Source organism: Gopherus evgoodei, chromosome 13 (assembly GCF_007399415.2).
Source record: "Gopherus evgoodei ecotype Sinaloan lineage chromosome 13, rGopEvg1_v1.p, whole genome shotgun sequence".
In the NCBI taxonomy this organism is placed as follows: domain Eukaryota; kingdom Metazoa; phylum Chordata; order Testudines; family Testudinidae; genus Gopherus; species Gopherus evgoodei.
In genome coordinates, this window is record NC_044334.1 from 13,550,691 (window position 1) to 13,567,804 (window position 17,114).

At 45.2% G+C, this 17,114-nt stretch overlaps 1 protein-coding gene and 1 non-coding gene across 2 annotated transcripts in view; both read left to right on the forward strand.

Annotated features, from left to right (window-relative positions):
* Positions 1–17,114, forward strand: part of LOC115660844 (E1A-binding protein p400-like) — a 52,910-nt gene that overhangs the window by 22,564 nt on the left and 13,232 nt on the right. Inside the window, exons 18-28 of the mRNA XM_030582620.1 lie at positions 351–524; positions 8,292–8,362; positions 8,747–9,045; positions 10,018–10,220; positions 10,316–10,485; positions 11,541–11,737; positions 13,050–13,161; positions 13,899–14,042; positions 15,076–15,228; positions 16,000–16,083; positions 16,702–16,830. Of these exons, the coding sequence (XP_030438480.1) occupies positions 351–524; positions 8,292–8,362; positions 8,747–9,045; positions 10,018–10,220; positions 10,316–10,485; positions 11,541–11,737; positions 13,050–13,161; positions 13,899–14,042; positions 15,076–15,228; positions 16,000–16,083; positions 16,702–16,830 (1,736 nt within the window). The remainder of the gene's footprint in view (positions 1–350; positions 525–8,291; positions 8,363–8,746; positions 9,046–10,017; positions 10,221–10,315; positions 10,486–11,540; positions 11,738–13,049; positions 13,162–13,898; positions 14,043–15,075; positions 15,229–15,999; positions 16,084–16,701; positions 16,831–17,114) is intronic.
* LOC115661250 lies at positions 10,895–11,032 on the forward strand. Its single transcript, XR_004003057.1, has one exon. It is a non-coding gene; the product is annotated as a small nucleolar RNA SNORA49 (small nucleolar RNA).

Below are 17,114 nucleotides of genomic sequence, written 5' to 3' on the forward strand. Positions count from 1 at the left end.
GGGTTATACTATTGGAAGAAATAGCTCACCTTTTTTAGGCCAGATGAAGAAATTGCAGGAATCCATTTAAGGTGTCTGATACCTGTCTGGTATTTAGAGTGATTGCTCTCTTGCGGACAGATTTTCATTGCATTCACTCTTACATAATTATTCATCAGGACCATGTAGGGGAAACTTACGCACAGGACATTTGTGAAGCATAAAAAACATTTATAGGAAGAATGGCCAGGTATCATTATACTGTTCTAATTGTATGGTTTCATTTTTTATTGCATGAAATGGCAAGTAGGTGTAGAATAGATTTGCCATTTTCAGAATTTACTCATTAAATTGTGCATTTACTGTTGCAGGAAGTGTTCTTCACATTGTTTCAGTGCCAGGCTTGCGGAATTTGCAATCTCAGAGGCCAGTTGCCTTGTTGCCCCTCTATCGTGCTGGGGCTGGGACTGTTGAAGATACTGGCTTCCCAAAGCATTTAAAGCATCAAGCAGATGTGCCAGTGTCTACAATAGTAACACAGCAAAGTAAGTACCTCTTTCGCCAGATAGCATACGGGAATCAGTTGTTTCAGCAGAATACTATTTATTCAGTTTGGAATACAGTTGAAGTATTAATATTGAGTCCTGACACTTCTAGTCAGAAACAAAGAGAGAAATTTAGTTCTTCTTCGAGTGATTGCTCACATCCATTCCAGTTAGGTGTGCGCGCCGCGCGTGCACGTTCGTCGGAAACTTTTTACCCTAGCAACTCCAGTGGGCCGGCAGGTCGCCCCCTGGAGTGGCGCCGCCATGGCGCCCAATATATATCCCTGCCGGCCCGCCCGCTCCTCAGTTCCTTCTTACCGCCGTGTCGGTCGTTGGAACTGTGGAGCGCGGCATAGCTGTCCTCCACGTCCCTAGCTCTCCTAGTTTCTATCGCTTGTTTATCGCTTATCTCTAGTTCTATATAGTTGTTAATTAGTATTGTTAAGTAGATAGTTTAGTAAATAGCTGTTAAGTAGTTCCTTGCCGGGGGCTTAGCCCTTCCCGGCACCGGGCGCCAGGCTCATGCCTGTTTCGCCAGGCTTCAAGCAGTGTGCGGCCTGCAAGAAGCCCATGCCTACCAGCGATCCCCACGAAGCGTGCCTGAAGTGCCTCGGGGAATCGCACAGATCTGACAAGTGCCGCATCTGTAAGGCTTTTAAGCCGAGGACAAAAAAGGAGAGGGATCAGAGGCTCCGAACTCTCCTAATGGAGGCGGCACTTGACCCGTCGACTTCGCAGACCGTGGTTTCGGCACCGGCACCGGATCGCTCCGGCACCGAGAAGACTCCCCGGCACCGACCTTCTCCGGCACCGGAATCAGAGCCTAGGCCGTCGAAGTCTAATACTCCGGCCAGGCAGACCCGGCTTGAGCGCCCGGCCTCGACATCGGCCGCGGCACCGCCGGCACCGTCAGCACCGTTGACTCCAGGCCCGGCGGGTCCGTTGAGTCCGGTGCCGCCGAGCTCCCCCATGAGATCTGGGGTTGAGATAGTGGTCCCATCCACACCGGAGACCTTCGCCTCGGCTCGGGACCTTATTGCCCTGACGGAGCCTACTCGGCTGCCGCCCCCGGTACCTCCGGTGCGGGTCGCGTCCAGAGGCAAGCCCATGATGTCGGCACCGCCCACAGACAGTCGTTCGCCATCCAGGCCCCGACGTCTTGGGCGCTCCAGATCCCGACGCCGCTCGCAGTCCCGGCACCGCTCCCCTCAGCGGTACCGGTCGCACTCGCGGCACCGGTCGGCATCGAGACGGTCGCGGTCAGGCTCCAGTCGACACCGGCACCGCGACTCCAGGAGCAGGTCCCGACGCTACTCGCCGCACCGGTCGACCTCCCGGCACCGAGCTGGTGGCAGGTCCCGGTCCCGGTCCCGGTCTCGCTCGACCTCCCGGCACCGAGCTGGTGGCAGGTCCCGGTCGACCTCCCGGCACCGAGCTGGTGGCAGGTCCCGGTCCCGGTCGATCTCCCGGCACCGAGCTGGTAGTAGGTCCCGGCACCGAAGCGGCGCCCGGTACCGAAGCGGCGCCCGGCACCGTGACAGATCCCGGTCCCGAAGCGGCGCCCGGCACCGTGACAGATCCCGGTCCCGATCCCGATCCCGGCACCGATATGACTCCCGGCACCGGTCCCTGGCACCGAGACGATCCTCCGTGCCGGCCCGCGCAGACCCGTACCATCCAGGGTCGGCCCCGCCGTGGCCCTCGAGGCAGCCGTCCGTATCCTCCCAGACGGACAGCGGCTATGCGCTGGGCACCGACCGGCAGGCGGCGCTGTTTGCTGATCCGCCGCTGCAGGACCAAGGCCCACAACAGTGGGGATTCTGGACACCCTGGGCGTACCATCAGGCCCAGGGCCCCCAGCAGCTCCCTGCTAGGCCGGCGACTGCGGAGCGTAGGGCCCCTGAAGCCTCTTTGTCTCGCCCCCCTCCCTCCCCGGAAGGGGACGAAGGGTCCAAACAGCAGGACTCCGCTGCGGCTCCGGAGACAGAGGCGAGGGCTGAGGAAGACCCTCAGTTGGACACTATTGTGCCTGGGGTCTCATCATCCTCCTCCCCGGATGAGGCGGTGGCGGGTACCTCCTCCAACAGTCCCCCCCCGCTGGATCTCAGGGCGCACCAGGACCTCCTCAGGCGATTGGCTCAAAACCTGAGTCTGCAGGCAGAGGAGGTCTCGGAGATAGAGGACCCAATTGTCACCATCCTCTCTTCCGATGCTCCCACCAGGGTCGCCCTGCCGTTCATACGGACCATTCAGGCCAATGCCAATACTATCTGGCAGTCCCCGGCCTCCATCCCTCCGACAGCGAAAGGAGTCGAGAGGAAGTACATGGCCCCTTCTAAGGGGTACGAATATTTACATGTTCACCCGACTCCCGGTTCACTGGTAGTGCAATCGGTGAACGATAGGGAGCGTCACGGCCAGGAGGCTCCGGCCCCCAAATCCAGAGAAGCCAGGCGGATGGACCTCCTTGGCCGTAAGGTGTATTCGGCTGGGGCGCTGCAGCTCAGGGTCTCTAACCAGCAGGCCCTGCTGAGCAGATATGCCTTTAACTCCTGGGTGGCAGTGGACAAATTTAAGGAGCTGCTGCCACAGGATGCTCGACAAGAGTTTACGGCCATCCTGGACGAAGGCAAGAAGGTCGCGCGCACGGCCTTACAAGCCTCCTTGGACGCTGCGGACTCGGCTGCCCGTACCCTCGCGTCAGGAGTTACGATGCGTCGCATCTCCTGGCTGCAGGTCTCCGGCCTTCCGCCAGAGCTCCAGCACACGATACAGGACCTTCCTTTCGAAGGCCAGGGCCTGTTTTCCGATAAGACAGACCCCAGACTTAAGAGTTTAAAGGACAACCGGGTCATTGCGCGGTCCCTCGGGATGCACACCCCCGTGACACAGCGTAGACCCTTTAGGCCGCAACAACAGCAGCACCGTCGGCCGTTTTCCCAGTTCCGCCAGCGGCAGGACCCTTACAGGCGCCGCGGCAGGAACGGGAGGCGCAGGCAGTCGGGGAACCAAGGGGGGCAGAACCAAGGCTCCTCAAAACCCCCGCCTGGTCCTAAGCCTTCATTTTGAAGGTGCGCTCGAGGGCGCAGTAACAGTTTCCCCTATGGATCCTTCCCCCCCGTTTTCCAACCGCCTTTCGTTTTTCCTCCCGGCGTGGTCCCAAATAACATCGGACCGCTGGGTCTTAAGCATGGTGCAGACGGGGTACCGCCTGCAGTTTGTTTCGTTTCCTCCTTCCCGCCCTCCTTCCTCGTCCCTCTTCAGGGACCCCTCTCACGAGCAATTCCTTCGGCAGGAGGTGCAGACGCTCCTCAGCAAAGGAGCTATAGAGGCGGTTCCCGAAAGCGAGAAAGGCAAGGGGTTTTATTCCCGCTATTTTCTGATCCCCAAGGCCAAGGGGGGCCTCAGGCCTATCCTCGACCTGCGAGAGCTCAACAAATACCTCGTGAAGTTGAAGTTCCGCATGGTATCCCTGGGGACCATTATTCCATCCCTGGATCCGGGAGACTGGTACGCCGCCCTCGACATGCAGGACGCGTATTTCCACGTTGCCATTTGGCCACGCCACAGACGCTTCCTCCGCTTCGTTGTGGGGGCTCGTCATTATCAATTTGCGGTCCTCCCGTTTGGCCTGTCCACGGCCCCGAGGGTGTTTACAAAATGCATGGCAGTTGTCGTGGCGCATCTTCGGCGCAACCGTGTCCACGTGTTCCCTTATCTGGACGATTGGTTGATTCGGGGCACGTCGGAACAGCAGGTGTACAGCCATGTCCGCGTGATCACCGGCATGTTTGCGAGTCTGGGCCTCTTGATAAACACAGACAAGTCCACCCTGAGGCCCACTCAGAAGGTGGAATTTATCGGGGCCGTCCTGGACGCCACTGTGGGCAGGGCCTCGCTGCCTCGGCAGCGGTTCCAGACCATGGCGGCGATCGTTCAACGCTTGCGGTCAGCCCCGTTAACGTCAGTGAGGACATGTCTAACCCTGTTAGGCCACATGGCGGCGTGCACTTTTGTGACCGACTACGCTCGGCTCCGCATGAGGCCTCTCCAGCTGTGGCTTATCAGTCATTACAGGCCAAGGCAACCGCTAGACATGTTAATCACAGTCCCCCAGAAGGTCTTAGATTCCCTCGGCTGGTGGTTGGACCAGTCCGTATTGTGTGCGGGTCTTCCCTTTCACCCGTCTCAGCCCTCGGTATCCCTGACAACGGATGCCTCAGATCTAGGCTGGGGGGCCCACCTAGGGACCCTGCGGACGCAGGGCCTATGGTCCCAGGAGGAGGTGGGGCTACACATCAACATGAGGGAGTTGAGAGCGGTCCGCCTTGCTTGCCAAACGTTTTGTCATCAGCTTCAGGGTCGTTGTGTAGCCGTGTTCACGGACAACACGACGACCATGTATTATATCAACAAGCAGGGCGGCACCAGGTCCTCCTCCCTGTGCCTCGAGGCGATACGACTCTGGGACTTTTGCGTAGCCCACTCCATTCACCTCAGGGCTTCCTTCCTTCCCGGAGTACGGAACACGCTGGCGGATCGATTGAGCAGATCCTTCCTGTCACACGAGTGGTCCCTTCGCCCGGACGTCGCTCTCTCCATTTTCCGGAGGTGGGGTTATCCCCGGGTGGACCTCTTTGCGTCCAAGGGGAACAGGAAGTGCCAAGCGTTCTGCTCCTTTCAGGGCAGGGAGCCGGGGTCGATAGCGGATGCCTTCCTCATCCAGTGGTCGACCCACCTGTACTATGCGTTTCCTCCGTTCCCTCTGGTTCACAAGGTCCTCCTGAAGGTGCGCAGAGACAGGGCTCGTGTGATCATGGTGGCCCCGGCATGGCCCAGACAGCACTGGTACACCATGCTGCTAGACTTGGCCGTAGCCGACCCAGTTCCCCTGCCCCTTCATCCGGACCTGATTACCCAGGACCACGGGTCTCTCTGTCACCCAGACCTGCAGTCGCTGCACCTAGCGGCTTGGCTCCTGTGTGGCTAACTGGTTCCGAGCTGCGCTGCTCCACGCCTGTGAGAGAGGTGCTCTTGGGCAGCAGGAAGCCGTCCACAAGAGCCACATATTCGGCAAAATGGAAACGCTTCTCCTGTTGGTGCGTAGAGAGAAATCTCCGCCCTATGGAAGTTTCGGTATCCGAAATCTTAGACTATGTTTGGTCCCTCAAAGGGCAAGGTCTGGCCTTATCGTCGTTGCGAGTACATCTGGCAGCTATCTCCACCTTTCACCCGGGTGCGGACGGTCGCTCCGTTTTTTCTCACCCGACGGTGTCGAGATTTCTTAAAGGGCTGGAACGGTTATTCCCTAACGTCCGTCCCCCTGCTCCAACCTGGGATCTTAACCTGGTGTTGTCCCGACTCATGGGGCCCCCCTTTGAGCCGTTAGCTACTTGCTCCCTGCTTTACCTCTCTTGGAAGGCTGCCTTTCTAGTAGCCATCACCTCAGCTAGACGGGTGTCGGAACTCCGAGCCCTTGTGGTAGACCCCCCATATACGGTCTTCCACAAAGACAAGGTACAGCTTAGACCACACCCTGCCTTTCTACCCAAGGTGGTCTCAGCCTTCCACGTCAACCAAGAGATTTTCCTCCCGGTTTTTTTCCCAAAACCTCACTCCTCAGGCAGGGAGCAGCAGCTCCACTCGCTGGATGTCCGTAGAGCTCTCGCGTTCTACATAGAGAGGACCAAACCCTTCCGCAAATCCCCCCAGCTTTTCGTGGCGGTAGCGGACCGTATGAAAGGGCTTCCTATTTCCTCCCAGAGGTTATCCTCGTGGGTTACGTCCTGTATCAGGACCTGTTATGACTTGGCCCATGTCCCTACGGGCCGTGTGACTGCGCATTCTACCAGGGCGCAGGCGTCGTCGCTGGCTTTCCTTGCCCGTGTGCCCATCCAGGAAATCTGTCGGGCAGCGACCTGGTCATCGGTCCACACCTTTGCTTCCCACTACGCCCTGGTACAGCAGTCGAGAGAGGATGCGGCCTTCGGAACGGCAGTGCTCCGTGCCGCGACTTCTCACTCCGACCCCACCGCCTAGGTATGGCTTGGGAGTCACCTAACTGGAATGGATGTGAGCAATCACTCGAAGAAGAAAAGACGGTTACTCACCTTTGTAACTGTTGTTCTTCGAGATGTGTTGCTCACATCCATTCCACACCCGCCCTCCTTCCCCACTGTCGGAGTAGCCGGCAAGAAGGAACTGAGGAGCGGGCGGGCCGGCAGGGATATATATTGGGCGCCATGGCGGCGCCACTCCAGGGGGCGACCTGCCGGCCCACTGGAGTTGCTAGGGTAAAAAGTTTCCGACGAACGTGCACGCGCGGCGCGCACACCTAACTGGAATGGATGTGAGCAACACATCTCGAAGAACAACAGTTACAAAGGTGAGTAACCGTCTTTTCATGACTGATAACATCTGACATCTTTGGGGAGTGTTGCATGGGTCTACAGACTTTTTGTTATCTATTTGAGTACCTATAAGTACCTTCCATACACCTTGGATCTCATTTTCTGGTTCTGGAGACAAAGGAAAGGAAAATTCGTCTATATAAAACTGCCAGTAGCTACATAATCTGCATGTTGTTGAAGTGTAACAGTTGATGTAAATTCTGATAAGGAGCTCTGTCAGAAGATGGCACCCTGCCTTTCTGTTAGGTATATAATACATCTGTTCATACTAGACTATATTTTTGTACAGTATAACTGATCATCAGTTGTCTGAGTCTGAGTCTGCAGTATAATGTAATTGAATACTATGGAACTGCCTAGCTGATCAATCTAAATAGACACTGTTGACAAGCAAAACGTTCCATTAATCTGAAAAATATATTGATTTAAAAATAAACACAGCCCTTGTAAATAAAGTTGGGAGGCATGTACATCATACTGTTGTGAACTCCGCCTCACAGCTCCATTCGTAAGAGCTGGAAAATACTGAGAGTTGACAGATGTGCTTTCTGAAACAGGCAGAGAATGGGATCCTTGTTACTTTTAAATAGCAAACCCTTCATCAGAGCAGAACAGGTTCATGGTATATGAAGCATATATGTTTTTGTAATGGTGTGACTTATGCAGTCTGAGCCTTGCTGTAATTTTGGTGAGATGCCCAGCTGAGCAGCTGGAATTTTAACTATTAGTACGCATTTTGGAAAAATAATATATATTTTAAAATCTTTAATGCTTGCTCCTAAAAGTTTTTGAACTGTTCAAAATGTCAATTTATTTAAAAAAGACTTAAGTTTTGTCTTCAAAAATTGATCGAAGGGGATTACAGTGAATGATGCATGCAGGTATTTAGTATAGTTGGATATATTTTGACCACACCTAATTAATATATTATCTATGAGAGACTGGTCTTCTGTTGCTAATCAGACTTCCAATAGGCAAGAAAATATAACTCTGCCTTGTAATATAAGATAAATAATATTTCTTTTTTCAGTCCATTTAAAATTGAAATATAGTTTTCCTTCAGATTATGCCCAAGAGTATTATTTCTTTTGTTTTATTAAAGTCACCAGTTACTTCCTCTGTATTATTAGAGATCTGTTTATGTTCTTTGTGAAATTTGTCAAGCCTTCTGGGATCTTTGAATGAAAGATGGTCTATACATGTCAATCTTTTTCTCTTTGCTGATATGTGTGGTGTTTTTAGAGAGCAGTAGATCCCTATATCAGAATATCATTTGTATTCATCAAATGAAATTTTATATCGGTTATGAAATAAATACCTTCTTTTTGTCTGTCTGTTTTTTCTGGAAAAAATGCAGTTACCAATTTGGCAGTGGATGATCCAGAAACTGAATCAAAATCTGTATCTACCCTAGAATGTCCAACCCAGGTATAATACTAGATATGGTGGGGGGGGGGGAGGTAGGGGTGTGTGTGTGTGTGTACACCAAGTAGAACAGTATGTTAACAAAGCATGCAGCATATACCTCCTGCTGTAATTCACATATTGTGTAAGGTAGCAGAAAAGTTGGCATGACATGGGAAAGCTAATTTTGTTGTTTTGCTTTTAAATGTCCTATCCCAGCATCTAGATTTTCATTATCCTTGTACAATTCTTTACTGCATTTGTTTGTTACCTAATCTTACCACACTATCATTATTGGAATTCACACTTAAGGTAAAGTTTCTCTTGCGTGACTTATATTTGTGTTCTTTTGTTTACATAAACTATATCTAGTCAAAGTGTATTAATAACATAATTTCATTATAAAAGACTGTGTTTGAGGAAAGGAACAGGCACCTAAAAGAGCGCCTGGACAGAATATTTTCTGGAAATGAGCGACGTTGTTCCAGAGTCCCATTGTATGGCAGAGACTTGTTGGGAATTTGTTCTTTGATTGGTGAAAAAAAGATTCCTCAGCAGAGTTCTACTAGGGACAACAAATGGATGTGGGCTGGTTTTGTGAACTGTTGCCTTTCGTCAAGTGCCTCAGGAGGCCAAAATGATCCATTGCAAGCCCTGATCCTGACATCCGATCAGCGACAGGAATCCCTAAAGGATTATATTAATAGGTAATTGTAGTTTAATATAAAACTAACACATTTATATTTTATCTGGTAGTAAAATCTGGGATTTTCTGAAGGTATTCCTCTCAGCTGTCCTATTAATAGACTTATTTACATTTGTCTTACACAAACTTTACCACAAAGCTTTCCCTTCTGTAAAATATATATATATATTACAACTGCAGAATCATGAAAACTATTCTTTTTGCTAAAGAAAGTAAATCTGTTACATCAAGTTTCTTGCACTATTTCTTGTTTCCCTCATATTTAATTGTTCTCCTATGCTGTGTCTACATTTTGTATCCTGGCAGGTAAGAAGGTACTATAGTTGTAAATTGCATGGTAATCCCAGGTTATCTACAAATATTAAACATTTTACATCCACACAAAAAAACCCATACAGACATTTCTGACTCTTTTTAAAAGAAGTTGAATCTACGGTCCATACTGAACAACAAATATCTATGAGTAAAAGATAAACTAAAGAGGAAATAAAAGGGGCAGAGGAATAGTGTGTATCTGGTTAGTTAGGATTTCTCTTACCCCACATACATCTGTAGAGGTAGGTACACCAAGGAGTCCTTGGTTCTCCATGGCATGACATAAAGCTTTTTCCATCCATTCACGTTCAAGTGCCTTTTTCCACTCTCCAACCCATAAATCTTATTCTCTCACTTTCTTAGTGTAGAAAGTAAAATCACTGATTCAACCTACACGTAACAGGATGGGTTGCAGAATGATCAATTACTACTGTATATAAGACACTCTGGGAACAAGAATATAAAAAATTATCATAGTTAGAAAAGCACACATGAGGTTTAATAGTTATTAAATGTGAGGCTGATGATTGGATGAGGTATTATGCTGGCAGACACTTAATATTTTAATACCGGTTTTGAATATTTAGTTCAGTGTTCCATATAGACTGCGGATTTTTTAGCAGCTCAGGCTATATTAAAGTTTTGCTTCATTTTACAGCACTCTCTGTGTGCTGCCGGCAGCAGTTGCTGCTCCTGCATATTTGCATGTCGGAAATCCTCCCCCTTCATATAGGCATGGAATGAAAATTTTCAAGCAGAATCTTAAAGAGCAGGCAGCTCCCTATTTACATCACATACAACAGATTACAACTCCACGCTTACTACAGTTCCCTGATCGCCGTCTGGTGCAGTTTGATTCAGGTAAAGGAGAATGTGTGGCAATATTATACAGACCTCCTTTCTCTGACACTTGAATGCTGCATGAAAACCTTTATATTATTCTCTTTCAAAAACAGGCAAATTGGAAGCTCTTGCTGTCTTGCTTCAGCAGTTGAAATCTAAAGGACACCGTGCGCTGATTCTAACACAGATGATTCTAATGTTAGATATATTGGAGCTGTTCTTAAATGTCCGTTTTCTCACCTACATAAGAATTGATGAAAATGTCAACTGTGAGCAATATCTGGTGAGAGAAGCCTCTTAAAATCTGTTTATTACTAATTCATATAACTGGAGGAAGAAAGCCCAAGTGGAGATTTATACGACAGCACTCTGTTTTTAAAAATTAAGTCTTCCTATTTGGCAGTGCCATAGGCCTACTATGTATTTGGCTAGAACAACTAAGTGGTAGTAGCACAGAAAACACATTTTGTAAAAACAGATCAATTAAATTGCTAGGTCTCAAGGAAGAGAGGAAGTTGCCAAGACCGCATATCCTGAGTTGTCCTGCTTCATGATTATTTCTTGTAGAGAGCCTTAAATCATTTTATCCAGAGATGAACAGTAGCTCTTATGTTTTAATAATATTCGTGACTTAATGCTTGTGATTATACTGTCTGTAAATGCACGGTGAGAGGTTTTAATTTTTGTTGTCTTTTCCTCAGCCTTACTCCAGGGGCTTTTTTGCCTGTATAGTGCCCTGGCATTGCCTGAGGATAAATTAAAAATATGCTCATATCCCTCCCCAGTAGGACTTTGCATTTCCTTTGGGGTCTACAATTTGAGCAAACATTAACCTCCATAACATAATTAGTTCTTCTTTCTCATTTTTCATCTCATATCACTGTGCTTTAAGCCAGATACAGTGTAAAACATCAAGAAAAATTTTTTGCCTTAAAGCAGCATAGCAATGTGCACAGTACTGGGGGGATTCAATTTAGCAAGTAAAAAGAGAAATCAAGAAGAAAGTATGCATAATGCAACAACAAAAGAAGATATTTGTGATGTGTTCTATAGAGGATAAATGGAATGACTGCATAGACCTGTAGTATTTAAATTGGTCAACTAAAGCCTGATTCTCAAACATTTCAGAATAGTATATAAATTAAATTTAGGATTATTTATTTGTGTCAGTTTATAAAACATTCACAGTCTTTTTGTTAACACTTCTACCTAGATCACAGAAATAAATAATAAAGTTAGCGGTTTAAGATCTTCTTGTTCTTAAGATGCAGTAAAACGTAGTTCAATGATTTCATGTACAACAATTTGGAGTTGTAACACTAACTTTTTCCCATTTAGGAGCTGATAAAAAGATTCAACCGAGATAAGCGAATCTTCTGTGCCATTCTTTCCTCCCACAGTCCTTCCATGGGTGGCAGTCACATAGAGGCAAACACTGTTGTGTTCTGTGACACTGATTTAGATCCACTGATGCATGCAAAATCTCAGGAATGGTGTGATACAATTGGGAGAAACAAAGACATCCACATATACAGGTGACACTAGTATTTAGAAGCCAGTGTAGATGCTGTAAAACTGAAAAGGGGAAAAATACTTAGACTGGCCGAAGTGCTCCTAGCAGTGGCTTTGGGGTGGGGTTTTCAAAAGTGCTCAATATTGGCTGAATTCTGCTTCTACTAAACTGAGTTCTACTATAAAACATTTGCATTCTGATGTTGGGATATTCTCCATCTGAAAACTTTTTCCCCCCCTTAAGACTAACGGGAAGATTAAAACCTTGTTCTTTTCCATCATTATATCTCTGTCTTCCTCTTGCATTTTTCTGTTCTCATATTCTAAATAATCTATATTTCTCAGTATTCTGTTCTGACTGTTTTATAGTTAATATGCCTGACAATCTCTTGATGGTGATGGACAATAAATGTCCTTGCTGACTGAAGTCTATTGGTAGCTTTTGAAACGATTGACCGGCAGGTGTTGGTGATCATGAGACTCTAGTCTCACAGATTCATAAACTTACCACCAGAAAGGATCATCAGGATAATCTAGTCTTGACCTCCTGCACATTCCAGAACCTCACCCACCCACTCCTGTAATAGGCCCGTGACCTCTGGCTGAGTTTGTGAAGTTTTCAAAACTTGATTTAAGACTTCAAGTTACAGAAGCTGTTCCAAAACTTTGCTCCTTTGATGGTTAGAAACTATCTAATTTCAAGCATAAACTTGTGGATAGCCAGTTTATATCCATTTGTTCTTGTGCCAACACTGGCCTTTATCTTAAGTAACTCCCTCTTTCTTTCTTGTGTTGATCCCTCTGATGTATTTATAGAGAGCAGTCATCTCCCGATACTACTAGTGATGGAGGGCTTCTCTTAGGTGACTCTGCTAATTCCTGAACAGAGGGCTAAGCATATGGACACTTGCTTAGCTTCTATGAAGTGCCACGTATAGTAGTTGTAGTCTGACAGTTGCCATTCTAAATGTTTGCAGCTATTGAGGGAGATCAACAGGAGGTATAGATTGTGGACTTTTTCATACTGGGGATATGCATTGCAAGTATTTTTATGCTTTGAAGTTATTTTTACATAAAGTTGTTTTTTTTTATTCCAAACTTTGTCCTGTATTTTGAAAATAACTGTGTTTTGAAAGTGATATTTGAACTTGTAAAAGAACTTTGAAATTTTGCTTGAAAAAATCAAGGTCTCTAATGAAAATGCGTCACAGGCCCTGAACTAAATTTGTGCTGCTAGACACTGCTATAATATAAAGAAAGTTAGTTGTTAAATGCTTAATTTCAGAAGAACATGTTTTTAATGTTGCTGTATTTACTGGGTGTTTTGTTCCACAGGCTTGTAAGTGGTAATTCGGTAGAAGAGATGCTGTTGAAAAATGGCACTAAATCTTTGATTAAAGAAGTAGCCACTCAGGGAAATAACTATCCTATGACATTTTTAACACAGGTACTTCAAAATGTTTAAGCATGTGAATAGTACTATTGAAGATGCATGAAAATTAAAGTTAAGTGCATATTTGAGAGCCTTACTGGATTGGCATCAGAGTACTCAACACCTTGCAGCATTGCTGTCTTAAAGAGCAGCCTTTTGCCTGGGGCTAGTAATATCTTTCATAAGCATGTAACATTAAACTATTATTGTAACAGTACATTTTGTGCCCGCATAGGAAATTTTCATGATGATTTTACAAGGCTAGTTTAAAAGCTACATCGATTGGTCTGTAGCACTTAGTAACTATGAAATGAATGTAGAAACATTCCTTTACATTTAAAATAAAATTTCATCCAGAAGAATTTTTCAGATTTGTGTGGGGTGATTTTTTTAAAATTAATTTCCTGGTAGTACACTGTTAGGCTAAATGAAAATAAGTTGTTTCAGCAATGACTCCTATTTCCCACTGTGGACAGGATGGGCTATAGAAAGAAATAGGATAACTCTTTTATGTCCTCTGCATTCCATAAGACAAGGTCTGTCATATGAGACCATTGTCAAGACAGGTCAAGTTGAGAATGACCTTAAGATCATCTTGTATTATGTGTTAAGAATTTTCATAGGTAATAGGTAATGCAATTATAATTCTCCCTGTTTACTGAAAGAACCAAGGATGTGGATTTAAGATAAAATCAGCCATTTCAAATTTTCTAATTATAATTGGGAATCCAAAACACCTTTTTGACTTTCAGCAAACTGCTCAGAAGTTACTTGAAGTCCATTCTTCATTAGAGGACCTTGATTTCAGAGTCAGAGCTGGAGAGTTTGTGGTCCTTTCTGAGAAACCTTCTCTGGCAGAAACAATCTCGTCCAAAGTTGCACGACTTTTTGCAGAGGTAAGAGAGAGGAACAGAAATACTAATAGCCTGACTTCATTTCCACTGAAATGTTTTTGTTATCAGACAGGTTACTTGTACCCCAATATTTTAACTTTTGCATGGTATCAAGAATGAAAAAAGTTTAATTTAGACATAATTGCTCAGGGATCAGTATGATGTCTTGGCATCATTCACGTGCATACAGATTCTGCCCAGATTTGCTGAAAAACTTGCTTAGATTCTTCTTTGGGATGCACCGTGGCAGAGTTTTGGGGTGAAGCAAAAGTTTTTTATTGTTTTGGCATCAAAACCATGTAAATTCAGTGGGTTTGGCAGGGCTGTAACATGAAATCATATGAAAGTCAGTGATTTGGGCAGAAGTTTTTTGCCTGAAACTCAAAACAAAACTTGGGATATAAATTTCACATGAATCACACCTAGAAAAGATTGTGGTCAACAAAATCATCATTTAAATACTATAATGATATATGCCTGAGTGTTACACACAGACCTATTGGTAATCCTTATAAGATTAAATTTAAAGAATGAACTAAATGATTGCAGCAAGCGCTCCAGAGAATAAAGCTTTGGAACTGTTCATTCTGTAGCATGCCATAGATTTGTATTACTAAAATCTGGTCCCAATTTTTATTTGAAGTAAACTCTAACCATCAGAGACATTTTTTTCTTTGATGGATGAGGGGGGCACATCATGTGTTCTCATTTTGTTTAATTTTAGCACATCTGCTGAAAAATTGTGCGGTGACTTTTGAAATCTGAGGTAATAAAGAAAATAAAGAGAGGTCAATGATGAGAAAACGACCATTATTGTTTGTTTGTGCACATCATCAGTTCTTTATTTCCAGAGTTGTGCTATTGCCCTATTCCTAGCTTTGTTCATTGAATCAAATGAAAAATGGCTTTATATTCAGCTAAGATTCTCATAAATGTGTTTACTTTTCTAAAATTGAGAGTAAAGTCCAATTCCAATGTAACTTTTTACTACAATCACACTATTTTTTTCTTACAATGTTTTTAATATTTTCTAAAGACTCTTAGCGTTGAACAGAGAAAAGAGGATCTTGGAAAATATGCACAAGAGGCAAGAACTGAGTCAAGAACTGAAGTAACTTCAGAGTTACGCTGTCCAAGAAGTATTAAGGCTCCGTCACAGTTAAAGGAATTGGATGACATTATGGATCTGGTAGAATTATGCGTCTTATTTTTATATCTAGCCTTTGGAAACATTTGAAAATAACTTCCTGTGTGGTAATGAAACAGAATTTTATTGAAATACCCCAACATCACCTCACTGGCATTAAACAGCAATTAATTGCAAAGCCTTTGATTGGCATAACTAGCTCAGACTATTACTTGGGTCATCAACACAAACTTTTCAGTCAGCATGTTTTCGCTTGAGAGAGTCAGTGCTCTGGGGTAAAAGTAAGTGGTTTTACATAACCAGAAAGCAACCCCAGCTTGGGTTACAGCCCAGCACCTTCCCAGATATATGTGCAACCCTCTATCTTCTTCCTAATGATCAACTTAGCTATTTTTAGAGTTTCCTCTATTTCCTTAGTCTGATTAGACCTTCGTATCCCATCCCTGCCTCCTTTTTGCTCTATGGACACCCTGTGCAGAGACTAAACAGAGAGTTAATATCCTGCTTACTGGAAAGCAATTAAGGCTTCTTTACAATGTTCAGGTGGTATTGTCTTCCTTTTTCAGATGGCAAAATGGAGACCAAGACATTCTGGCCTATCCCCGGCCATACTGTAAGTCAGTAACAGAGCTAGGATTAGAACTTGAGAATTTTTGGCCCTCAGGCTTATGTTCTGACCATCAGACCATGCTATTTTTGTGTGTGTCAGAAATAAAGAATGCTCTTTTTCCTAAATAATTAGTAAACTAGGTTTATATTTTAATTATAAACCTAAATAACTAGCAGTATTTGAAAATGTGTTTTCCTAAACAGCTGACGCCAATTGAAAAGTATGCTTTGAATTACTTGGAATTATTTCACGACTACAATGATCAAGGAAAGCAGAAAGTCAATGAGGTAAGGAAATACATTTTGCTACTGGCAATATACCATTTTAAAAAAATGGTAACCAGTATCGCTGAGGCTTTCGTGACAGCCCTTTGTGCAGCTGCGGCGCAATACAGACGATGACGCACGTTGTCAATGAATGCCTGCTGACTAGGTTCAGCAATGGCCTAGAAGAACTGCAGCACACCACTAAAGATGCCATTGACTAGACAACTGTGCACACACTAAATAAATACATTAGAAAAATACTACTGAAGCTTTGTTCAAAATGGTTGTGCTCAACATTACATTTAAAAAACAGAAACTAAATAGGACAAAAAGACTTAGTGAGCATTTATCCTCGCTAAAATAAGTTTTGTGTATATGGATGGAGTGGTAGGTTTGTTTCTGTGTCCTGGCATTTCCTGTCTTCCTGCATGAGAATTCAGGTTGATCTTAGTGTGGTACAAAGAGTTTACTATGTTGTCATGTCAATAAATGCATCCATTCCTTGGTTATCATATCCACATATGCGACAATCCACTTCTAAATATTATTTAATTTTTTGTGAAAAGCTAGGCAGTTACTTTCTGAGATTTGCAATGCTGTAAGGCTTAATTTAATTTTACTGAATTTCCCTGTTGAAAGGAGTCGAAAACTGCAAACAGAGAGTGGGAAGTCAGTCATATCAAGAAGCTAAAGGAAAAGGAAGATAAAATGCAGTGGGAAGAGGAGGAAGAGCTCCTAACCTACACTAGGCAAGATGCATATAACATGGTAATTTCAAAGTAACCTTAGTCCTTGCCTTTCATGAAATTGTTTTGTGATGATCAGTGGTGCATTTAAGGGTGAGTTGGTGGTACCTATCACACTTTTTGTACCCTTTAACTCTCGTTTGTAGTCTTGTCCACAGAAGTGACCCTAATCTTTTCTAATTTTGTAGGATTGATGGTTTCTGTTTGGGGAAAAAAACAGCAAGTCCATAGGCTGATTTGTCTTGACATCTGGCATTGTTGGCAAAGCAAACAAAAAATGGGAGGTCAAGAGAGATTAGGGATGAG